Raw genomic sequence first — 26,589 nt, 5'->3', positions numbered from 1 at the left:
GACAGATGGACTCAGGTCCAATGGGTTTATGCTCCCCTGCCAGCAGATGGAGGAGGAGTCAGATTTCAAAGCTGACATCACCTTAGAATCACCCCTGCAGTGACCTCAGCCATTCAGTATTCACTTCAAAAGCCATTGTGGACATACTATTGAAAAACTTGAATAAAATTTGGATACAACTTAATAACGATTAAAAAACAGGTGACTAACTGTACTTAACCAAACATAAGCACTGAATCCCAACATTATAGATGCCCTGACCTAGGGATAGGACGACAGCTTACCCGTACCCTTTTGGAATCGAGATTCACCTCATGGGCGATTCCTTGGCACTGTTCAAGGGCAGCTGTGGGAAGGATGCAGAGTCCATCTGCCTACACTAAGGAAAACAAAATTATCAGGTACGTAAATTTCTCCATTTCCTAGCGTGTAGCCAGATGGACTCAGGACCAATGGGGTGTGTTCAAAAGCTAGCCCTGAATGGGGTGGGAGGCTGCCCGCAGTCTGGTTAGCACCACCCTCACAAAGGCTGCGATCTCTTGGGCCTGAACATCCAAGCGATAGAATCTGGAGGTGGTGTGTAAGGAGATCCACGTCGCTGCTCGACAGATGTCGACGGGAGACAGTAGCTTAGTTTCCGCCCAGGATACTGCCTGAGCCCTAGTGGAATGAGCTTTAACCTGAAGAGGTAAAGGCTTCCCTGCCTCTACATAAGCTCCCATGACCACTTCCTTGATCCAGCGAGCTATGGTAGCTTGCAAAGCCGCTTTGCCTGGTTTCCTTCCACCGAGAACAACAAATAAGCGGTCCGTCTTGCGCACCAGTCTGAATGTTCCAGATATCGTACTAAAAGCCTGCTGATGTTTAAGTGGCATAGGACGCTGTAGTCTTCCGTGTCCTTGTGTCTCTCTAGGGACGGTAAGGAAAAAGACTGGTTGAGGTGAGATTACCTTTGGTAAGAAGGAAGGAACAGTGCGAAGCTGTAACGTTCCTGGAGCAAACCAGAGGAATGGCCTGTGGTTCAGAGATGCAATGAGCCGAGCATATCGTTACCAAGAATCCAGTCTTCAATGTTAACAAGGGTAGAGACAGACTGCGAGGCAGCCAAAAGGAAGGCCCTGCTAAAAAGTCCAATACTAGATTGAGGTTCCAGAAGGGGGATCGGGCACTTTAAGGGTGGTCGGAGGTGTTTAACCCCTTTTAGGAAATGGGCCAAATCTGGTTGCATGGACAGGTGGGCTCTATTCACCTCAATCCTGAAACAGGAGAGCGCCACCATCTGGACCTTCAAGAAGTTGAGGGCTGTCCTGTAAAAGTTCCAGACTCATGGGGATCCTGGACATCCAAAGGGGCACCCCATGTTCCTTGCACCAGGCCTCAAATATTCTCCAGATCCGCACTTATACCAAGGACATCGAGAATTCTGTGCATGGAGCAAGGTGGCAATTACTATCGTTGAATATCCCTGCTTCGTTAGGGCAAGCCCTCTCAAGGGCCAAACCGTAAGACAAAAACGAATTGGGTCCTCGTGAAGGATCAGACTTTGTTGGAGAGGGTCCCTGTATGAGGGGAGGCATAGCAAGCTCTCCACCAGAAGTCTCCGCATGTCTACATAGCACAGGTGTCTGGGCCAGTCTGGGGCCACCAGAAGGACTAATCCTCTGTTGCGTTCGATCTTGCGAATGACCTTACCCAGCAGAGGCCACGGAGGGAAGGCATACAGTTAAGTCCTCCTCCAGCCAGGTCTGGACAAGGGCGTCGATCGCTTGGAAGTGCTGATCTCTTCTGTGACTGAAGAATCAGGGGACCTTCGCATTGTGAGTCATGGCCAGTAAGTCAATGGATGGGAGGCCCCCAGCAATCTACTAGGAGCTGGAAAGCTCTGGTTGACAACACCCATTCTCCTGGATCCACTCTCCCTGCTGAGAAAGTCTGTTCTGACGTTGTCTTTTCTCGTGATGTGGGAGGCCGAGATCCCTTGTAGATTTAATTCCACCCATTCCATAAGGAGGTCTATTTCCAGAGTCACTTGGTGGCTTTTGGTTCTTCCCTGGCAGTTGATGTAGGTTACCGTTGTTGCATTGTCCAACATCAAGCGGACTGCCTATCCCTGGAGCCTGTGGCTGAATTAAAGACAAGCTAATCTGACAGCTCGGTCTTCTAGGTGGTTTATGTTCCAGCATGCTTTTTCCTTGGTCCCTTGCCCTTGGGTTGTCAATTCCTGACAGTGAGCTCCCCACCCTCGAAGGCTTTCATCCGTCATGAGAACTAGCAAGTTCGGTGGGGACAGGCTTACACCCTTGCTTATATTAGTTTCCTGTAGCCACCACTGGGGGCCAAGAACATACTTCCATCGGTAGGTGGAAGTGAATAGAGTAGTCGAGACAATGGGCTCCAACGTGACAGCAGAGATCACTGGAATGGCCGCATGTGTGCCCTTGTCCACAGTACTACCTCCAGGATGGACGCCATGAGGCCGAGGAACTGGAGGTAGCTCTACACCCTGGGGCGCATTGTGTTTGTCAACCGACAAACTTGGCACATCAGTTTCCTTATCCTCTAAGGAGGGAGAAAGACTGTCTTGCTTGGTATCAAACCGGACTCCCAGGTACTCTAAGGACTGGGAGGGCTTGAGGTTGCTCTTGTCCATGTTCACGACCCAACCAAGTCCCTGAAGCAGGGACCTGACCCTGCTGGTCACCTGGAGGCTCTCTTCTAACAACTTTGCCCAGATCAGCCAGTCGTCTAAGTAAGGGTGTACCAGGATCCCTTCTTTCCTCAGTGTTGCAGCCACGACCACCATAAATTTTGGAGAATGTTCTGGGGGCAGTTGCCAGGCCAAAGGGCAAGAACTGATAATGGCGATCCAGTAACGCAAAGCGTAGGAAATGCTGGTGGTTTTGACAGATTGGGATATGAAGGTAGGCCTCCAAGAGGCCCAAGAGGTTAAGAACTCTCCCAGCTGTACGACCATTATGACGGAGCAAAAAGCTTCCATGCGGAAGTGGATTATCCGCAGATGACGACGCTCTTGAGGTCCAGGATGGGGCGAAATGAACCCTCCTTCTTGGGTACGATGAAATAGATGGAACAGCACCCCATATTTTCCTGGGATTTAGGTACCAGGGTTATAGCCCTCAAACTGAGGAGCCTTATCAACGTGGATTCCACTGCCAGTTTCTTGCGCTGGGAGTGGCAAGGTGATATCATGAATGTCCTGAGGGATGCTGCGAATTTCCAGAATGTATCCTTCTCGTATGATGTCCAGTACCCATTTGTCAGACATTATCTCGATCCACCGCTGATAGAAGAGGGATAGTCAGCCCCCTATCTCCTCCTCCAATTAGCTTCCAAATAGGAGGGATCCCTTAAAGGGCATCTTTGTGAGGTTTGCCTTAGAGGTCGTGTCCGCTGACCAGTTTCGTAGCCATAGCTGTCTTCTGGCTGCCACCATCGAGGCTACTCCTCTGGCCAAGGTGTGCACCAAGTCAGAGCTTGCATCCATTAGGAAGGCTGTGGCGGGCTCCATCGCCTCTCTGGAATGCGCACCTGAGCTATCTGCCTCTCTCGAGAGAAGCAGACACGAATGAGCCACCACTGCACAACAGGAAGCGATCTGAGCTATCAATGCTGTCACGTCAAAGGCTTGCTTAAGGATAGACTCCAACCGCCTATCGTGCACATCCCTCAAGGCCTCTCCTCCTTCTACTGGGATAGTTGTTCGCTTTAAAACGGCGCAGAACAGGGCGTTCACTTTCGGGACGCACAGGTGTTCTTTGGCCGCCAGGTCCAGAGGGTACAAGGCCTCCAAGGCCCGACCTCCTTTAAAAGCTGGCTTCCGGGAGTCCCACTCCAGGTCAGTCAACTCCTGGATGGCTTCCAGCATCAGGAAATAGCAAGAGGCTTTCTGTAGAGACACCAGGATGGGATTCTTCTTTGGTTCCAACATAGAGTCTGTGCCAGGAACTCCCAGAGTCTTCAGGGTCTGGGAGACCAGGACTGGCAATTCATACATAGCATGGTCCGGTATGGCTCCAGACCAGGAGGGATTTCCCAGTCCTCCAATGAGTTTGCATCCCCTTCATCATCATTGGTGTCTGGGTCCCTGTCAGATACCCTTGGTGAGGTGAGGCATGCTGATAGGGCTGGGAGGACAAGGCCTTCCCAGCTGGGGCTCAGACCGGGCAGGGGCAGGGGCAGCAGCTGATTATGCCTGGACAAAAATTTGAAGGCCCTAAAAGAATTCTACCCAAGAAAAAGTTCGCCAGGTCAATACCTAGCCAAGGAGGAACTGGGGTAGGCGCTGCTGAACTGCCCTCTCCCGGGATTGCTCAAATCCGGCACTGCATGTACTGATGGTCAATGGGGGGAAATGGCACTGTACCAAACCACGCGCAAGATGGTGCCACCGCAGCCTGACACGTGGAGAGCTCACCAAGTCTGAAGCAGGGCCTAGCCCATGGGGAGAGGGGGGGCTGCTCAACCCGAACTGAAACCCCCTTCCCTTTCCCCAACGGGATTAGGAATGTCGTCGGTACTGCACGCCAAGCAAGGAGACTGGAGGAAAGACTTACCGAAGCCCTTCCAAATCTCTGAATCGGAGGAGTTCTTTATTTACCTGGGCTCAGTGCTTCTGGCTGAGAACAGAGACAGTCTCCGGTTGCAGGGGGAGAGGACTTAGGCTGTCACCACCGCGCTCGGCTTCCTGTACCCACTGCCTTTCAGCTGCTTCAGCAGCAAAGTCCACACTGGGAACCGGCTACCGGACCAAAGTACACCTCTGAGGGATCTCGGAAATCACCTCAGGAATTCTCAACTGGGGACGCGACCATTAGGTATCATCGCAGGAGAGAGAGGCTCGATCTTTCTCCAATTTAAAAGGTAAAGGTAAAATTTTCTTCTTCAAACTGGTGCTGCAATCCCGCTAAACACCAATGCTGGTGTGGGGATAGCACGTCCGCATCTGCTAGGAGGCGGAGAGATACTGAATGGCTGATGTCACTGCAGGGGTATATCTAGGGCAACGTCAGCTTTGAAACCTGAGTCCGTCTCCATCTGCTAGCAGGGGAAGCACAAAACCCATTGGTCTTGAGTCCATCTGGCTATACGCTAGTTACAAATACATAAATTTCCTGTTTTTGTTTTATTGATTGTAGTTCACCTAGCATGATTGTTTCATTATAGGCAAACATTTTAAAATATAAAACAAACAAAAATAGTATGTTCTGGCGGAATGTCTGCCTGAGGGACATTATAGTTGATTAGGTCTTAGCAATATTTGTTTTGGCCCAGATGTCAATCTGAGATCGAAGAGGCAGGTTTTGAGTGTTTCTTTTTTTTTTTTTAAATAATGCAAATAGATGCAAGACCATCATTCTTTGTTCAATCTTTATGTTTTTGTGGCTCTTGCTGTCATATCCTGCTGAAATATTCACACATTTTACTATAGTACAAATATGAAGATCAAGCTATGTTCTTACCCACACAAACCAAAAATATATATATACTTGTCCGACTGATACCACAAGCAGAAAACACGAATCCTGAACTACTTAGTAACATAGTAGTTACTATGTAGCAGAAAAAGACCAAATGGTCCATTCAGTCTGTCAGCAAACTTCCCCTTTCACCAAGCAATAACTAAGAGGATAAAAATGTGACAATTGTGCACGAGCTCAATATTTCCCCAAGTCATTTCTAGAACTGCCAAGCTACCACAATGAATATGAATGAGATAGGATTTGCAAACGAGAGGCAATGCATTCAAATCTCTCTAATGGATTTTTATTGTGGACAGTATGAAAACAAGACTGGTTAAGAGGGTACTCCAGGATTAGTTTGAGGAACACTGCAGTAGCACAAGCAAACACAACAGCCATGTAATCCACAAACCATAGCAACTTTCAAAAGATGCTACAAGTATCTATAAGGAACAGATCATTAAATTTCAATGGGCCCAGAAGTACCCCAGGGGAAGTGCAACAGGAACACAGGGAAGTTTGGCAAAAGCCATATATCTCCAGTGGTTTCCTCCAAGAGCCATCAAGAACAATTCTAAACATGCAGAACTGAACAGCACCATGGCACCCCATCCAAGCACCAGAAATGTACAAGTCACTCTTACGAAAGACTGGGATTTCCATCATGCAGCCTGCAGGGGAGACAATGTGGGAACTGAAGAAAAATACCTCAAGCCAAGGGAGAAAGACTGGAGGGGGGGGAAGGCGGGCAGGTGTCTACAAACAAACAACATTAATAAAAGAGAAGTCTGGGACATGAACTCGAGGCTCTCCTAGGTCACAGACCTTGGGGAAATCACTATGCCCTTGTGCCTCTGGGACCCACCTGAGAAACAAGGGGCGTCTCAGTTATTCCCGGTCAACAAATTGAAAACCAGTATTACCAATGAACCTAGTGATTTATTAACTGCTGTTCAGAACTATGGTCTGGACAGCTCCTGTGACAGATGCCTACTTCAAAATTAACAGCACTTTCCAAATTTTGGAAATGCACTAAAATGTAAAAGAATTGGGACACAGCCCTCGATGAAAGGGCACATGCACCAACATCAGCTGGGTAGGATACTAAACTAGCAATTGTGAAAGTGAAATAAAGGCAGCATTTTAATTCTGGATTAGCGATTTCCTACGACAATACACTACCAAGAGCCCCAAGAGACAACTTTTTGCATATGGCTCTCAATAGCCCGCATTTTGCTCCATGACACTTAAGTACCATGGAAATTCCTGAAGCCAGTGGGACTTGTACGAGGGGGGAAAAAAGTGATTTCAGCTAGAAACCAAAACAGATACAGCAGGAAGAGTCACCACAGTCAAATGTGACGAACCCATTTAACAAGTATCTTCTAAAAAACTGCAGAAACAGTGCAAATAAGCATTAACACTGGAAAATCTATAAAGGAAATATGCAGTCTCATATCCAGCTAAATCTGCACTATTTAAAGCCAGGGTAAATCTGCCATTTCTTCATTGACCTGATGAAAGGAGCACAACCCTTAAAAGCTCACAGATATTATCGAGTTGGTCTAATAAAAAGGTTATCACCTACAGTTTGTTAACTGACCCTTATTTATGTATTAAAAAAAAATCCCAAACAAGGTAAAAGGCCAAAATGTATACAGCGATTTTTTTTTGTCTCTTGAAATTTAGTTGGCAAATGGGGCGCATGTCTTATTTCATGGTGTTCACAACCAAAGCTGTGGCATCAATCCAACATGAAACCCAAAGCCTCACCAAAAGGAATTCAGATGAGTCGCTTACTGTATTAAAGGGTAAAAATAGCGCGTCAAAAACGTGCGGCCAAACAGGGGCTAACGGTGTGCTCGGTCGAGCGCACCATTCTATATTGGCCTGAATGTTCTTTAACAACGGGAGACATTGCACGGATGTCACACAAGTGATGGAAGTGTCGACTTTTACTATTTTATAAGGTTTACAGCCAACAATCTAATGCTTCAAAATGCACAGGGTAATTTACAAGTCTAAAGGATGTACTCCCACAGGCTCTGCAAACATGGGAATGCCATTCATTTGTCCCAGAAGTGCTGCATTTGACATCTTCTCACCCATGTATTGAGCACTAAATCAGTTTCCCCAGCCACAAACAGGTTTTAAACACACACACTCAACAGAACAGCATGCCCCAAACCAAATGTATCCAAACAAGTCAACGCCCCTTCCAACCCCCAAACTGTAAGATGGTGAAATTTAGTCAAACCTGTTAATTTCCTTTCCTTGAGTCCTAGCAGACCAGTCTGTACTCATGGGATTCTCTCTTTTACCAGCAGGTGGAGGCAGAGAACTTTTCATTTGCGTCACTATATATCCTGGGATAGCCAGAACTCTATTAGTAGCCTTAACCAACTTACACACATTTTAGGAGACTGAGGGAGATTAGACGGCTACCACCAACACATTTACTGAATGTATGGACACTATGCCTCCCCCCACTTAATCTGAGACACTCGAGGAGACTCAGACTGCACCCTTGCGCATACAGTCCCCTGCCTACTTGCTTGCTCCCTTCACCTTCCCACTATCCTAGTTTGTGCTTTTTTTTTTTTTTTTTACACTCTGGAACAGATGTTTGTAAGGATTGAAGAAAAGGAAATTAACAGGTAAAACTAAATTTCACCTTCCTTTTCATCCTACAGACCAGTCTGTACTCGTGTGATGTGCCAAAGCAGTGTTGTGTTGGGAGGGCTGCCAGCACTTTCCTGTCAAAACCCATATCCTCCCTTGCCTGTAGATCTAGCTTATAATGTCTTGTAAACAAATGTAAAGATGCCCAAGTCACTGCTTTGCAGATCTCCAGTGGAGATGCCTCCATACATTCTGCCCAAGTGGGCGACTGGGCCCTGGTCGAGTGAGCTTTCAGGCCCACTGGCATCTGTTTGCCTTGTACAATATAAGCCGACACCATTGCTTCCTTGATCCATCTTACGATGGAAGCCTTGGAGGCGGCTTGCCCTTTCCTTGTGCCCAAAAAAAAAAAACAAAGCGCCTATCTGACACCCTAAAGTCATTTGTGAGTTCTAGGTATCTCATGAGGATTCTCTGAACACCTAGAAGATGCAGCTTTCTTTTCTTTTTTTTTTGGTAATTAAAAGTTTTTTATTATTTCAAACAGTGCAAGAGGTAAATCGTGCTTGGTACATTTATGAACAGAAAAAACACAGAACAATATCATGGTACAATATCAACCATCATAACCAGAAGATATATTCGTAGTAGGAGCTGTAAAAACATGGGCTATGTAAAGATTCACACACTGTCAAACCCTAACCCTCCCCCTTGCCTCTCATATATACACCTAGTACTGATGAGTCAATTAGTAATCCTAGGGGTATAAGATGTAGTAAAGAAATGTCTCTGTCTGATCTCTCCATCAGAAATCCTATCAGGTATTTTAGGTTGTTGATTGTTCCTGAGCGTACGTTTCCTGAGAGGACAGCCACATTTGGTAGGTTTGCCATATCTTCTCAAAGCGAGAAATACTCGTTTTTATAAGCTGTGATTTTTGATAATAAACAAATTTTATGCACCTTTTGTTGTATGTCTGCTTTTGTTGGCACCCTCGGAGACTTCCACAGTCGTGCAATTTCACATCGACTGGCGGTCCATATATAGTGGGCTAAACGGTTGTGGCCATCCGTGATCCCTGGAATTTTTGTACCCAATAATACCTGTGCGGGCGTGGGTGAGATTAGCCCTGGGATCAGGTCCCTCATCCAATGAAACACCTCCTGCCATATTGCCAGTATCATTGGGCAATCCCACCACATGTGGAAGAAAGTTCCCACTTCCTTACATGCCCTCCAGTAGTTGAGAAGGGCAAACATACCAATGGTATTGTAATTTATAGGAATTTTCAATATATCCTCTACCCATATTCTGGAAAATATTCTTCCATTCCCAGGGTGTCAAATCTACCTGCAGGTCTCTCTCCCACCCCTTCTGAAATGTATGTATAGGCCCTTCTTGTGGATATAGTAAGCGATATATCATGGATAATATTTTAGTACAGCAATTGGCCTTCCCACAAACCTTTTCGAATTCTGACTTTCCTAAATTGAGATGTAGGTCAATCATATGAGCCCGTGCGAAGTGAGCTAATTGTGCATAGGGGTATGCAGCAGATGCTGGTAAGGCATAGGCCTGTTGTAGGTCTGAAAAAGAGCGCATGTTGTGTTGGCCCCATATATGCCCCCATGACTGTATTCCCTGCCGCCTCCACACTCCTAAAGCCTGACTCTCAAAACCAGGTCGGAACGCTTTGTTAGCGTATAAACTAGTACCGACATGATACTCCCTCCTGCCCAGCAATCGAGTTCCATGCTGATGCCACAACTGCAGTAAAAGGAGGGTAGCGGGGGGAAGAACCGTGCTTGGCTCTACGAGCCAGGTCTTCCTGGGTTGCCAGAGAAGGCTACTAAGGGGAACGTGTCCCATCAATTCTTGGGTTATTAGCACCCATTGTTTAGGCTGTCATGTAATATGCCAATCGACCAACTTTTTAAACTGGGCAGCCCAATTGTATCGAGAGATATCAGGAACATTGAGCCCCCCTGAATTTTAGGTTGGGTAAGAACCCGCCTGACCACACTTGGCCTACGTCCTGCCCAAATGAAAGCCATATATTTCCTTTGCCACTGCTTTAAGAGCGAAGCTGGGATCATAATAAAAGATGCAGCTTTCTACCTTCTCCTCTACCATCCTCTTTTGTGAATGCGGGAAGAGATTTCCCGATTCATATGAACAAAACCACTTTTGGAAGAAAAAAAAAAAAAAGGACCAGCCATATTGTGACCCTATCCTTATGGAATACCAGGCATGGATCCCTTCATGAGTGTGCTTGCAGTTCCAAGACCCTTTTGCCCAACATAAAGCTACCAGAAAGACTTTTTAAAGTCATGTCCATCACGGCAGCTTCTCCCTCTGCTCAAAGGAGGATTCCCCCAGATCGCATCTCAAGAAAGATATAGCTGCAATGGAGAAGGTACAGAGAAGGGTGACCAAAATGATAAAGGGAATGAAACTGCTCCCCTATGGTTTACTTCATTTTTGAAGAATCGATTCTTCCAAGGAAAGAAAAAAAAACAACTTTTGCTCTAGTAAAGTACCCCTTAAAACTGGTGTACCCCAAGGCTGCACACTCTCTGCCACTCATTTTAATATTTATCTTTTACCCATTTGTCACTTTCTTTCTGGTCTTGGTCTTAACTTTTATCTCTACGCTTATGATATACAGTTTCTCGTACCCATTGACGTATCAATGGAACAGTCTTTCAAAACTATAGCAATTTACCTGAACGCACTTAAGCAATTATTAAAACACATGAAGCTTATTTTAAACACTGGTAAGACCGAAATATTATTACTAGAATGCAAATGCATGCGGAGCGAACTCCCATCTTTAGTTTTAGATAATTCCTCCAAGATAAAACATTCATTTCTCACAAAGGATCTAGGAATAACCCTTGACACTGAATTAGGATTAAAAAAAACACATAGCTCTAAAACTTAAGGATGGTTATTTCAAACTCATTACATTAATAAGATTGAAACCTCTGTTAGAACCTAAAGACTTTAGGACCGTCCTACAATCCCTTATCTTTTCGAACCTCTACTATTGTAACACTTTATTGCTTGGCCTTCCTCAATGTACAATAAGACCGCTTCAAGTATTGCAGAACTCTGCTGCTAGGATTCTAACCTGAGTAAGAAGATGTGATCACATCACCCCTATTCTAATCTTCTTACATTGGCTCCCCAAATCATCATGTATACTCTACAAAACGGCGTGTATACTCCACAATATTATAAAACAGAATGGCTTAACATAGCAATCAGGCTACATGTTCCCCAAAAAAATTTAAGATCTGCCAACAAAGGCTTATTATCAATACCCACTATAAAAACAGCAAGACTATGTAAAGTAAGAGAGAGGGCAACTTCTATCGCAGGACCCAAGCTCTGGAATACTCTTCCACCCCAAGTACGGCTACAATCTGATTCCAAGAAATTTAAAGCGGATTTAAAAACATGGCTTTTTACGTGCGCCTATGCAGAAAGTGGGTAACCAACAGCAGACTTGTAGCTCGTGTTTTATTTTAAGTATTATTTAGATCCTGTGCTTCCCCTTTCTTTTAATAGTGTGATAGTATCGTTTTATTGTTTTTATCATTTTATGATCATATTTCCTTAGACTAATTTAACAGCTATATTTTAATTATTTCCACTTTGTAATTTTAGCTGTTATATTCTTTTATTGCTATCTATTGTATTTCTCTTGTTTTAATTTGTACACCGTTGTGATGGGTTTTTTTGATGTGACGGTTTAAAAAACCTAAATAAACCATATCATTGCATTAGTGGGAACTATGTTTTTTTCTCACACCATGCTTCAAATATCCTCTATACCCTTCTGAATGCCAGAGAGATCAAGAATTTCTTTGCTTTAAAGTAATGTACTAATGACTACCTCTGAGTAGCCCCTGCAAGGACCTAGATCTTCTATAGTCACTGGACCTTGATGCAGAAGGCTCTTTATCTCTTTCCAGCCCGACTGGGTTTTCCTTCTGTAGCCTCACCAGAACTCCATACCATAGATGCCTGAGCCAATTTGGCACCTCTAAGATGACCTAGCCCCTGTGGTAGGAGGCCTGAAGATCCTTTCTATCATTAGCCACGGTGGAAAAACATACAGTAACTCGTTCGTTGGCCACTTCTTTTTTAGAACAAACTTTTTTATTGGTAAATAACAAATAACCAATACAGGTAGACAACAAATGGAAAAGTAAGTATCACCATAAATTACATGTTTCTACCCCGAATGATATCCCCTCTACTGCCAGCTATGGTAGATCAACTAACGCAAGCTATAGAAAATCTTTTACAACCTAGTCCATATCTATAGGTAGGATATCCACCTGCTTCCCAGTCCACCTTGGAGGGGGATAATACCCAAGCTATACGATGATCCTGTGGTTAGTAAGTTTTGTTCACAAATAGTCAATACAGCCTTAGGTAGCCCAAGAAGCTTGCAATTGCAGGTTGGCATCCCAAACACGATGAAAGGTGTTTAGATTCTGGCATTTTTCCGCGGCGAGTTTGTACATCGTGCATACATTATTCAATTTTCACAGTACTGCATGAAACCATGGACCGGCATGCTGTTTCCATTCTCGCTGCTATACACGCTTGGATGCAAAAAGGATGTGGTAAAAGTCCTTCTTGTCCCTCCATATTATGCAGTAATGCAATGTCCGTAGAGAGCTGGATCTTTATAGCAAGTACACTAGAGATCATGTCACTCAATCGTTTAAAAAAAGGGGCAATACAGTCCCCTGATCACCACATATGTATAAATGTTCCTTATACCTTGCACCCTCGCCAACATAAGCCTTCATGGCTGGCGAACATTTTACTAAGTCTATCCGGTGTATAGTACCATCTATATAAAAGCTTATAACCATTTTCTACTATGCTAGAGGAGATGGAAGCCTTACTGATTTGAAGAAATAATTTGCCCAAGCTTCTGAGCTAAGTTCCCTAGAGAGGTCCTGAGACCATGCCTTAATAAACTGTGGAGCCGCAGGGAGGCGGACATTCAGCAATATATATATTTTGGAAATTAGCCTCTGAAAATTACATGGGGTGGAACAATACCTTTCAAACAACGATTTGCCAGCCATCAAATCGGATGTAAGATTTTTACCCATATAAAAATGATATAATTGATTATATGCCAGAAATTCTTTAGCTGGCAGGTTATTGTCCCTGCAAAGAAGCTCAAAGGATATCATTTTATCCCCTGCCCATAAGGGCTCCAAACATGTTATATTGCATTTCTTCCAAGCCTAGAAGGCTGCAGGAGAGTGGCAAGGTAGAAAATCTTTATTATGAAATAGATTCGTGAGATAGAAAAAGTCCCATTTTCCCACTAATTTTCCTTTCCATCTCTCCCATGTATGCATTGTATGTCTGGTAGTCTGTAGCATATTGGGACACTCCCTCCAGGATTTCCTTGATTGCCAGGGAATGGCGATCAAGGAAATGCCAGACATGTAAGACTGCTCCAAATTAACCCAAGGTTTAATATCTTTGGTATCGTGCCATACTACAAGAGGCCTCAATTGAGAGGCCACATAATACCAAAAAAAGTTCGGTACTCCAAGCCCACCTAATTTAGATTGATATAGAACACTTCTTCTGACCCGTGGTGGCCTCCGCTTAAAAATAAAGCTAAAGATTTTCCACTGCCAATGTTTACGTGTCATATTTGGCACAGGTATAGGGAGAGATTGGAATAAATATAATAATTTGGGTAGAATATTCATTTTAATGGTGGCTATGCATCCCAACCACGATAAAGGAAATTGAGTCCAGATATCTAAATCCCTGAATACTCTTTGCATTAACGGTTGATAATTTAAGTTGTATAAATCTCTAGGGTGACCTGACAAATGAATATCCAAATATTTGATTTGGCGAGTGGCTCATCGAAAAGGATGGATAGGGCGCATACTGTCCACCATTGTCTGAGAAAACATAATATTAAGGATTTCTCCCAATTAACTTTAAACCCAGAAGCTTCACTAAATGTACGAAGTTACTGCTCTACTTCTAATAATGATTCATGTGTACGCTGGATAGTAAACAATGTCGTCGGCAAATAAACAATTTATAGGAGACTCTGCCTACCTGGAAATCTGTTATTTGTGGATTCTGTCTAAATTCTGATAGCCAGGGGCTCCAAAAACAGAGTGAATAGAACGGAAGACAGAGGACACCTTTGTCTAGTACCCCTACCGACATTAAAACATTTGGAATATCCTCCATTTATTTTTAGACAGGCTCTGGGTTTCTCATATAATTTAGTTATCTAGCCACAAAAATAAGGGCCGAAAACCATTTTCCTTAAGACCCCCAAACAAAAATGGCCAGTGCACTATATCAAACGCCTTTTCGACGTCGATTGATAGGAAGAGTGATTCCAGCTGGGTTTTATGGGCCTCCCACATCAAATTAACAAGTTTACGAATATTATCACCCGCCAGCCTCCCTGGGATGAACCCCGCCTGGTCTTGATATATGAGCATTGTAAGATATTTATTCACTGGTCGCAGAGCACGATGCGCTCTATTTTAATATCGTGAGGTTGAGTATTTTCCTCCTGTCTATCTGGGGTCAGCAAAAAGTTACAAAAGCAACTAATCACTTTCTCACAGTTGGCATTCTCTTGGTGCTCATGAAATCCACGAAATCAGAGGTTTCCCCTCCGAGCCCGGTTTTCCAAATCTGTCAATTTTGCCCTCATAGCGGCATTGTCATCTTGTAATTCATTACATGTGTCCTGCAGTTGTTTAGTAATTTCAGATTGGCTGTCTAATCGGCAGTCCAGTTCACCCACCCTGTGGCCCATAGAAGCAAGCTCTTCATGAAATTCATCTAGCATGCCATGAATTACTTTTTTATAATTTAAGTTCTGCCTCAAGGCACAGAACCAGTTTCGAAATTCCGATCGAGTTGGGGCTTCCGCATTGATGTTAAAAGCATCGTCTAACTCACTCTGCTCATCTGCAGGTTCCATGATTGCCAAAGGCACGTCGCCACTCAGGCCCAACTCACTCGGCTTGCAGTAGGAGAATTGTTGAAAGTCCATGGATTTTCTCTTTGCTGCCATAACCGCTGAGGGCAGTAAGTCTCAGGGCTAGATTTGTCACAAATTTTTATCTACTTAAGCTTCTTAAACACGAAAAAAGATGCGGGTATCGAGGGAGCTCGTGAGCTATGTTGCCATCGGTTAGGATAACGTCACTTCCTCCACGTTCGTTGGCCACTTCTGTATTAGTACATCTACACTCTTTGATGCCCTCTCTGTTTTGGCTGAAAAACTTTTCTGCCTTGGCATATCTCTAGGTTGCCATTAAATCCCAGCATGAAGACCCCCATGCTTGTACTATTTTCATATATACCTCCTCTGCAAGCTCCCACTCACCGTGATCAAATATGTGTCTGCAGAGGTAATCCAACTGTAGGGTATTCTTCCTTGCTACATGTGCTGCTGTCAAGACTCCCAGGTGAGTTTCTGCCCACCCTATTAGGGTTTTCGTCTCCTTTTCAAGTGAGCACTTTGTGTGCCTTCCTACTTATTTATGTATTCTACCACTACAGCACTGTCCTAGAACACTCTTACTGCTTGCCTCTGCAAGCTGGGGTGAAAACAGAGCCATCCTGACTACTCTGAGCTCCAGCCAATTTATCGTCCAGGATGCTTGTCTCTGTCCATCAGCCTTGTGCCATCTAGCTGCTGTAACGCATCCTCCACACCGTCCGGCATCTGTTGCCACTGCCTTCCAGACTGGTTGCTCCAATAAAATCCCCACTGTCATACTGGCATCGGACATCCACCAATATAGGCTTTCCTTGGCTCCATCCAGTAGCCTCAGCTTCCTGTGATAGACCTGCCCCTGGGAGGCCCATCTTGCTAGAAGGGTTGTCTGAAGGGCGCTATTGACTACAGGACTTAGTTTATGACTGCTGCCATCAACCCTAAGAACTGCAGATATGATCTGATCCTGGGCTTCCTCACTCGTAACAGGCCCTTCTCCTGGCCTTAAAACTTTGAGATCCTCTCTTGGGTCATGAAGACTTTCCCAGTCTGTGTACTGAATTGGCCTTCTAGATGCACTAGAGACTGAGTGGGTATCAACTGGCTCTTGTCATTTATTACCCAACTCTAGCAGCTGTCCGACTATTGATGTTGAATAGCTGCTTTCATGGCAGACCTGGTTCTGATTAGCCAGTCATCCATGCACTGGTGAACCAATACCTCCTGCATTCTCTGAAAGGCTGCCACCACCGCCATCACTTTGATAAATGTGCATGGTGCCATTGCCAGGCAGCCAAATGGCAGTGCTCTGAACTGAAAATTATTGCCTAACACTGCAAACCTCAAATACATCTGATGAGTGCCCCTCACTGGGATATGTAAATATGCCTCTGATAGATCTAAGGAGGTAAGGAACTTTTTTTTTTTTTTTTTTTAAACCAATCCCATAACTGATCTTAAGGTTTCCATTCTGAACCTGGGAATCCTTAGGCGTCTGCTTACCCTCTTCAGGTCTAGCACTGGATAAAAGGTATCTTCCCTTCTTTGGCACTACAACATCATCCCTCTCTTCCCCCCCATCTTCTGGCAGGGGTAGTATAGCATACAACTGGCACAACCTTGGTAATGTTGCTTGAATGGCCTTTCCTTCATTTGACACTCCTCTGGGGAAACCATGAATGATCCTGGGACATGGGGAGGCCAATTCCAGGGCATAACCCTTTTGAATGATTTCTAGGATCCACCTGCCTGGTAACTTGGGCCCATTCTTCCCACTTAAGGGTGGGATTGAAGAGTGAGCCCCCACACCATCACCTGCCACCTCTCAAACTGCCTTCTCCTCTGGGGGTTCTTGCCCTGAAACCTTGATTGCCCCGAGAAGAAAACTTCCCTTGAACTTTGCCTCCCTGAAAATAAGGTCTTGGGGGGGCTCTATACTGCGGGAATTTGTCCAATCTCCATCTAGGGCCTCTATATGCGTTTCTATTTCTCTTTGAGCAACTTTTGCGCCTTTGAGTCTCCGAAGTTTTTCATTAGCTTTTCAAATTCATTGCCAAACAATTGTCCTTTAAAAGGGAACTTTTGTAATGCAAGCCCTTAAGGGAGCATCCGCTGCCCAATTTCGCAACTACAGATACCTTCTAGCCATGACTCCCGTTGCTACCTGTTTCACTGAGGACCTCACCAAACCGTGTGACCCCGCTAAGAAGGCTGCTACGTCCTCTATCTGGGCTGACTCAGAAGAGCAGTCTTCTGCTAAACTGACCGCTTCACGCCACTTCTGAATCCATCTTATTAAAGCTCTAGCCACATAACCATCTCAGACTGTAGCCTGAAGGGAGAGGCTTGCCACCTCAAAAAGTGTCTCTCTTATGGATCCTGAGTATCCTTAAGGGCCACACCTCCTTCCACCAGAATTGTGGTCCTCTTGGAAAACATTGCTACTGGGTCATCTATCGTCAGTAATTTAAAATACGACTCCACTTCCTCCTGGACACAGCGGATCCAAATTGCGCATTGCTCATTTGGATCTTAGAAGCTATATCCGGGGTGTCCCATTCTAATCTTATATCTTTGACATCCTGATGCAATGGGAAAGCCTTAGCCGGACTTTTAACACATTTCAGAATTGGGTCTCCCCTCCTTTTAACAGGTTTCTTCCTCCTCCCCCAGCTCTAGGGATTGGATCACTTGTTGGATAAGAAAGCCCAGTTCTTTTCTAAACAGCCTTACCTTCCCCTACCTCTCCTTTTTCTGAGTCTTCCCCTGACTCAGAAGGGCCGCTATCCTCTGCTGGGGAGAAGCCTACAGGGCTAACTCGGAGGCATTCCTTTTCCTCTATTCGGAGTTTCTTTGCACCAGTCCCTCTTACAGACCTACCCAAAGGGTGGCTGTGTAACTTCACTGCCTTTCACTTCGCAAAATGCTTTGTGCATCATTAAAATAGATTCAGATGAGAATTCATTCTCCCTTTCCTCCTCTTCCAAATCACTGACTGGCTGACCTTTATTACTCAGGCCTGCCTCCACATTCTCCCCCGAAACATACTCCACTGCTTTCCTGCAGTGTTCAGCCCTTCCCTGGCTGTCTCTCTGAGCTGGAGGATGCTCCCCCCCCCGAGTGCCTGTCTCGTGTCTGACACACTTCCATGCTCCGCCGCCTTTAGGTCCCCCTGTTCCTACCTGGGTGGCCCTCCCTCAGCAGGTCAGACGAGTCACATTTGCAGCAGAAAGAGCCCGCTATGGTGCTCTGCTTGCGGTGGCCGCATTGGGAGCATTTTCTCCCCAGGTCAGCCACTGTACCGACGCACTCACTTTGGGCCGCGGCCTTGCATCTCCCCGGCATCCCTTTGTAACCAACTGCCCCGACTGAGCTCCCCCGTGTTTTGCAGGGAAAAAAGGGAGACCTTGCACCAGCCTAAAAAAAGGCCTGGATTTCACCGAGAGGCCCCACACATCTGCTCTTTCCTTTTCATAAAACTCTCGCTATCCCAGCACGCCTTCACCGCCGGAGGCAGAGAACTACTGACGGAGTTCCGGCTATCCAAGAATACAGTGATGAAAACGAAAGAAGTTCTTTGCCTTCACCTGTTGGTTAAAGAGGGAATCCCACAAGTACTGATTGGTCTGCAGGACAAAAAAGGAATAGACTACTCCAGCTCCTCACTCTTCTCTCCAATATCAAGTCTTTCCATCCTCCAATGAGACTGCCAAAACAAGGTCTTTGACATGATGCACCCATTAGGTGAGTTTGTTCTTGTCTTTTTCTTTATAAATGAAGGCCCAAAAAGTAAACACTTGTGAACAAAGAACAAAAGCCTTGCGGATGTGTTGCAGGGAGCAAGCCCACTGGCCTTTTCCCAAGCTTTGATCGCTGTACCCAGAGTTGGAAAAATACTTCAGAAATCTTGGATGCCAGCCAAAACCTTTGGCAGCCAGGGAAAAACTATTTTTTTCTCTTGTTTGTTTTTTTTTTTTTTTTTTAATTTTAATACTGTTTTCTACCTTTGATCTATTTCTTGTTTTGCCTCAGGTCTCTTCTACTCCTTCCCCTCTGCACTTAAATCTGGTTTTGCAATCTCTGCAGGCTGCAGCAGATGTTTCTCCTTTCCATGGCCTGTTAAGTAAACACCACAAACCAAAAACTTTAGTCAGCCCTTGCAACCAGGCACCCAGACGTTTTCACTTGTCTTCAGGCAACACTGTTAGGACCTTTGAGAGACGGCTCCACCTCATGCCACCTGACGATGTCAGCTCCCACTCAGCATAGGTAATTCAGCCTGCTTATTGACAGAAATAGTTCTTTACAGCATTTTTGTACAATTTTTCTTCTCTTTTCTCCTCCAGCCTCTCTCCACCCATTCCTCCCCTTCCACTAAAAACTCTAGGAACTGCTCCTAGCACCGACCATCACCACTCCATTTTACAAGGCTGGCATCCACACTACTGCTCTTCCTGGCCTCTGCTGCCATTGCTGTACTTTCCAGCCTGGGCAGCTGTTTCTGCAACCAGCCCCCGTCACTGTCATTCCACTTTCTGCACCAGATGCCAACAGCTGCCATTCTACTTTCTGGCCCCAACATCTCCTCCCAGCCACAGGTGTCAAATTTGAGGTGCCCAGACCAGCCTAGTGCCTGGGTTTTTATTTCCAGTCCTAATAACCATCTCTGATTGTAAATACTATATTGTTAATAACCCAAATAAGCTGAAGGGCTATCAGCTTTTAATTCTCCAACCAGGGAAATTAACTGCTAGGAAAAAGTCTTCGCGTTGGTCATCACTGCTTAACTTTGATAACGTCATTGCTCCAAACCCCATAACATGCATTTATAAAAGAAGCTTGGTGCATGAGCTCGTGAAGTATAGTTATCAACAAGTCAATATATAAAACATCAAGTCAGTATACTGAGTTCAGCCAGCCTTCTGCTGCCAGCCCTCTAGCAGAGCAATAGGGCAGCAGTTTCAGATATATATTGAGCCAAGATACCCTCCTTACATAAGCATCTTCAGCCAATACTCTCCGCTGCAAGTTGTAATTAAAATTTTATCCTACAACAGACAGCACTTCCAAAAAAGGAAAGCTAAGACTCCCTTAAGCTCCAAAAGAAAAAAAAAAAAAAACTGCCAAACTTCCAAGAATGCTTTATAATCCAGATACACACTGCTTAATTCCCATACTACTTCCAATTTATAAAGCAATATATATTAAAGTGGAACAATTAAGCCAATTAGATTACTTCATTTGCAAAGCTTGTGCAAATAAAACTGAGGTGACATGATTTCTGCTCATGTGCCAAGGTTTCTGTGTTTCCTCAGAAGGAGCTGGGGTTATATTTGCTGAGAAAAGTGGTGGCTTCATAGGTTAAAAACAAACAAAAAAAAACCTGTCTTGATTCGTGAGAAGACCCATCTCTGTTACTGATGCCCTGGGTAATCTTAAGAACATAAGAACATAAAAACATAAGAAAATGCCATACTGGGTCAGACCAAGGGTCCATCAAGCCCAGCATCCTGTTTCCAACAGTGGCCAATCCAGGCCATAAGAACCTGGCAAGTACCCAAAAACTAAGTCTATTCCATGTTACCATTGCTAATGGCAGTGGCTATTCTCTAAGTGAACTTAATAGCAGGTAATGGACTTCTCCTCCAAGAACTTATCCAATCCTTTTTTAAACACAGCTATACTAACTGCACTGACCACATCCCCTGGTAACAAATTCCAGAGTTTAATTGTGCGTTGAGTAAAAAAGAACTTTCTCCAATTAGTTTTAAATGTGCCCCATGCTAACTTCATGGAGTGCCCCCTAGTCTTTCTACTATCCGAAAGAGTAACCGATTCACATCTACCCATTCTAGACCTCTCATGATTTTAAACACCTCTACCATATCCCCCCTCAGTCGTCTCTTCTCCAAGCTGAAAAGTCCTAACCTCTTTAGTCTTTCCTCATAGGGGAGCTGTTCCATCCCCTTTATCATTTTGGTAGCCCTTCTCTGTACCTTCTCCATCGCAATTATATCTTTTTTGAGATGCGGCGACCAGAATTGTACACAGTATTCAAGGTGCGGTCTCACCATGGAGCGATACAGAGGCATTATGACATTTTCCGTTTTATTCACCATTCCCTTTCTAATAATTCCCAACATTCTGTTTGCTTTTTTGACTGCCGCAGCACACTGAGCCGACGATTTCAATGTCACTATCATTCCTAGTCTTCAGTTGACCTTAAAAGCATTTGACCTAATTTCCCATCAACAACATTAATAAAGTTTTTGGTTTGGTTTTTTTAAAATGTAACCTTTTCCATCATCATATATCATCAAACAGCCAAACAAACTTTAGGATTCATTCAGAAGAACTTCTTACTTGGACACAATACCGTACGTCGAATACATGATATTTCATTTCTTTATAAAACTTCACATCCCCAAAAAAAAACTTGTTAAAAGCATCTTCCTTATCTAGGAACCTTCGTTTAAGGGGTTTCTTTTTAATTTTTCCCCGGAATTTATCAGTGTTTTATTATAAAGAACAAAAATGGAGGAAAAATCAGTGGGGAAAAAGGACATTTTTTTGTTACCCCTCTAGTACTGTGGATAGGCAAGTTATAAATATAATAAATATATGTAGCTAAGGAACAGAAGCAGTATTTCTAATTAAAAAAAAAAAAGCTTTGTTGCGCAATATTAAATTCTACATGCAGCAATGCAAAAAAAATCAGTTAAATATTTTAGTTTCTCTGAAGACAAGCAGGATGGTAGGTTCTCGTACATGGGTGACATCATCAGATGGAGCCTGGCTCAGAACGTTTACTTTGAAATTTCTAGAGCTTTGAGCATGCCCTGGCTTTTAAATCTCTGGCATGTAAAATTTGACAATCTAAGATAGCATGCATTGATAAAATGAGAATAAAATCTCATGTATATATTTTCTAATTATAATTTATCTGGCTTAAAAGTTTAGCCTTAATGATATCAATGGCAAAAAAAAAAGTAAGTTTGACTTCATCCTGAGCTTCCTACGCTTGCTCTGTGATGGTACAGAATGTAAACTGAATAGTATGAAAAAAATTATATATAATCTTAAGCACTTATACTGAATTTATGAAGCCTGATGGGCAAGAGCTGTTATAGATTACTGGGAAGCAGAAGAGAAAACAAAAGTGGCAATCAATTTGAGTTGAATTTAGAAAGCTGTAGAGTGAGTTGTGTAGTAAGTCTATTTTTTGGTCTTATTCCCAAAATCTCGCAAAAGGGGTATAACCAGCAGAAAAAAAAAAAAAAAGGTGGCAATAAATCCTGTCTACCAGTTACTGGTGAGAACTCACCTGGAGTAATGTATTGCCATAAAGTAGAGGGAACACTTAACTTGGATTCAAAGAACCGGGCACAAAAAAAAAACAACCCACATTTGTGCATTTATATGTATTTGATTTATTAGATTTATATTCTGCTTGTTCAGGCACTTCAAAGGTGGATTACATTCAGGTACTGCAAAGTCTCTCTCTGCCCTCAATCTAAATGTGTACCTGAGGCAATGAAGGATGAAGTGACTTGCCCAAGGTCACAAGGACTGGCAGCGGGGATTTGAACCCTGGTTCACAGCCCACTGCTCTATCCACTAGGCTACTCCTCCCACTCCACTTTCTGGGGAGTGGGTCTACAGCTTTCATCACATTCTCAAATGGGTCTGTGACCAAAAAAAAAAAAAAAAAAGTCAAGAATCACTGCCATAAAGGATAGAGATGGCACTACAGCGGTCCAGATGAAGTGACCTAAAGACGTAAACCAAAAAGAAGAGCAACAATATGCTAGACATTTAAATACCTCAGCTATAAATTATACATAAAGCATTTTTTTCAGTGAAAAATAAATTTCTAGAAGAAAGGGCTATGGCACGAAACAGCGAGACACGAAAGTAACATAAGGGAGCCTGTCTTCATAGAAAAAGCACAAGATATACTCAGAACAGTCACGTGATGCAGGTGGTAAAGGCAAAAAAGAAAGCCTGGGGTAAGCACAAAGAATTCTCCTTAGTTTGGGGGAAATGAAAGCAACTTGGGGCTTTATAGTAGCACAATAGGAAGGGAACAAACAACTAGATGGGACCTGCGACCTCATATGCTACCATATTCTCTATTTTCGTGATTTTTTTGGCCTTCGATTGGCTAGCCTTTTTTTCTTATTTTATTTGGAATAGAGGACTCACATTTTCAAACGTAACACAGACGACCTATTTGATCTTCAACAAACTAAGGTTATCAGCTTTCATCCCAAAGCACAGAAGACAGATTCAGGCCAATGCAATACAGTGCACTTGGCTGAGCGCAAGACTTTCCTGGCGCTTGGATGCGCGTCCAAAACCCCTTATGCAATACGGGGATTGGCGCGTCCAAAAACGCATGTCCAAACAAGCGCGAAGCTAATGGCGCTCGTCACATGTAAATTCATTAGCTATTACCACGATGCAAAAAAAAAAAAAAATAATAATAAAGTATGCGTCCAATGTGCACATTTTTCCTCTCAAAAATTAACACCTGCTTCGGTGCAGGCATTAATTCTTGAGAAGCCCCAAAAGAAAATACTACTTTTCTGTAGTCTCTCCGACTTAATATCGCCATGATATTAAGTCGGTGGAACCTAAAAAAAAAAAAAAGTGTCGCTGGCAGTCAGGTTAGGAAAACAGACACTTGTAAAAATTGGCCACCTCTCCTGGGCACCCGATGCCAAGGCAGTGCTAGGAACGCAAAATGCTCCCTAGCGCCTCCTTTCTTTCTATCGCAGCAGCCCACTTAAATATTAAATCAGGCACCCGGTAGAGGTGAATCAGCATGCGTTAAGAGAGCAGGCGCTCAATCATGCACCGGTTCTGATTGTCAGCAGCAAGGCCCACCCAATGTATCCGCTGGCATCAGCCTTTTCTTTGGTTAGAGATCTTGCTAACCCTTGCAAATCCAGGCGCCTTGCCTAGACCTATAGTTCACTTTTCATATAGTTAAAACCAAACTGCCATGGAGACTGCCTAAGGACTTAATGTAAACAAGTACCTCGCCTCGTTCTACAAATTAAATAATCAATTACAGTTATATTCTTCTTATATATTGTCCAATTATTGTTTTATGCTGTTATCTCTCCTCCATCTGCCCTGTCCTTCGTGCTTTTCTCACCCCTGCCCCCCCTCTCGCCCCTTCTTTCCTGCTCCCCATACCCCCCCCCCCCGTTTATTGTAATTTCTGCCTGCTTTATTTTTTTTGTAAACCAGTGTGATGTGTCCTATGAATGTCAGTATAGTAAGAGTTCTAAATAAATAAAACTAGAATCCCAGAGTACAGAATTAAAAAAAAAAAAAACGCAAACAGAACTGACAAGAGTGAGCTGCAGGTTGGTAAGTGTAAGTCCTAGTCAATGTAACACAGAAGCTACACGAATATCACAAATGTTCTTGAAGATTTAAGAATGAGTAGGTAGGTGTTCCATTTACAGTTACAAGAAAAGATGATAACTCCATAAATATAGAACCATTTCCTTTTCTCCCATGATTTGTCAGGAACCCACACATCAACCTAGAAATTGTAGGTCAGAATGTATTACCGAGTCAGCACAGCTATGAAGCACTGAGAAAAACCCATGACACAAAGTACTGACACCCCAGTGTGACTGAAGCTGTGCAGGTATGGCCACCTATCAAAAAAAACCAATAAATTACTGGAAAACCAGGAAGCACAGCCGAGATCTCCGACTACAATCTCTCAGAGGTATGCACACATGTATCTGCAAGAGAGGCCCCTATACCACCATTTTGTTGGCTCTTCAAGAGGTCTCATAACCTGCCAAGAGTCCAGTTCTCTCCGGAACTTGCAAGGCAAGCAGAACTCTACATCTCTGTATCACATGAGCTGCAAGTTCCTCCTGCCTTGATGCCGCCGTTCAGAAAACAGTCCCCCCCCCCCCCCCCCTTCAGACGGTGTCCAGGGACATCTTTGTTTCTGAAGGGCTGCCCCGGGCCTGCCCTCGCATTAGCGGCGGCAGCAGCCCCCGGGAGCAGGGAGCACAGGGAAAGCTCATACCCAGTTTGCGGAGAATCCTCTTGCACTCATCCCGGCTGAGGTCCAGGAGCGTCGGCCACACAACAGGCATCCTGTCCGTCTGCCCGCGGAGCTCGCCCTCCCTGCAAGGGAAAAGGCCGAGGAGCAGTTAGCCAAGGCTAAAGAGATCCGAGCAACCCCTGCCCCCCCTCTCCGGGCCCAAAATAGAGGACCGTGAGCGCGCCGGAACCGCCTCATCTGCAACAAGCAGAGCAAGAACTACTCGGTACCGGGAGGGAGAGGAGGGCAGCCCCCCACCCCCGAAAACCAAAAACCAACAGGGGTGCCGTTATACTGTTGTAGCGATCAATAGAGAAGAGCAACCTGAGGAGAAAAAAAATGGGGCAACAAAACCCTAGAATCCCGCCGAACAAAAGAAAGGAACCCGGAAGGATAAAGCCTTGGAAGGCCGAGCGCGACGACATTCCAACCCACCTCCCCGCCGAGACCCCAACATCCACAGCAGCGGACAGCAGCCACACAACCCGATTTGTTGTAGTCCAGCCTCAGTTTCAAGATGGCGCAAATTCCAGCGCGCAAACGCGCCGGAACTGCTGGGAGTTGTAGTAAACCTTTCTCTTCCCCCCAGCAGCGAAAACGAGGCAAGCTGCCAGTGGCGTAGGGGCTGGTGCTACGCCCGCTGCTGTTAGGGAATCGGACAATACAACACAAGCCGCCAGAAGCAAATTCTGAGAACAGAGATCGCAGCGGGGGGGTGGAGGTTGTTTTGGGGGACGGGATAGGCTGGTGCTGGGCAGGATGGAAGCTGAGACAGGACAATTGCGAAGCTTTTTTTTTTTTTTTCAATCTGTCTTTTGTCTGCAGCGCCTCTTGGTATATCTGGAGGTAGAAGGTGCAGGCTATGTAGATACATGGTTGAGAATCACATGTAATAAAATAAATATCTGAGGGCGTGGGTTTGAGGGATTGTTAGTGGCTTAATTTGACTGACTGATTTCTAAATTAGTTTGTTGGTTTGTTATTGTCTATCAATAAAAAATTAACTTACAAAAAAAGGGTGCAGGCTCTTTGCAAGGGGTATGTGTGTGTGTGTGTCACATCTGCCATGCTGGCACCAGATGTTGCATGGTTAATGTTCGGGATTCCGATATAAAGATTTAAGAAACTTTATTGCCTTGACAGTTTCTTGCATGCATTGTTAGAGTAATACAGTAAGTGGCAAAGTAAAGAAATAAGTAAAAATAGAAACATAGGACCTGCTTTTATTAAGATTTCTTCCCCATCTATGGACAATGAACATAGGTACTACTATTGTTAAGCCAGGAATATAACCATTCAAATGCACTACTGCTTTAAAGCTAAAAGAAGCCATTTTAATGGCCTGACTACACTATCAGTCTCCATTTTAAATG

The 26,589-nt window shown here is 44.3% G+C and overlaps 1 protein-coding gene across 4 annotated transcripts in view; it reads right to left on the bottom strand.

Moving 5' to 3' along the window:
* EMSY (EMSY transcriptional repressor, BRCA2 interacting) overlaps nt 1-26,064 on the bottom strand; it is a 166,142-nt gene extending 140,078 nt beyond the window's left edge. For 2 of the 4 annotated variants that reach the window (XM_029602161.1, XM_029602162.1), the window contains exons 1-2: nt 25,652-25,918; nt 25,199-25,299 (exon numbers count right to left, since the gene is read on the bottom strand). In XM_029602161.1, coding sequence (XP_029458021.1) covers nt 25,199-25,268 — 70 coding nt within the window. In that variant the 5' untranslated portion in view covers nt 25,269-25,299; nt 25,652-25,918. Of the gene's footprint in view, nt 1-25,198; nt 25,300-25,651 lie in introns of all 4 variants that reach the window. The other 2 variants (XM_029602160.1, XM_029602159.1) reach the window with 2 other exon arrangements.
* Nucleotides 26,065-26,589: the final 525 nt, after the last annotated feature.

The sequence above is a fragment of the Rhinatrema bivittatum genome, chromosome 5 (assembly GCF_901001135.1).
Source record: "Rhinatrema bivittatum chromosome 5, aRhiBiv1.1, whole genome shotgun sequence".
Taxonomy (NCBI): domain Eukaryota; kingdom Metazoa; phylum Chordata; class Amphibia; order Gymnophiona; family Rhinatrematidae; genus Rhinatrema; species Rhinatrema bivittatum.
Note: the sequence above shows the minus strand (reverse complement) of the source record. Positions and strands in the feature narration are given on the sequence as shown.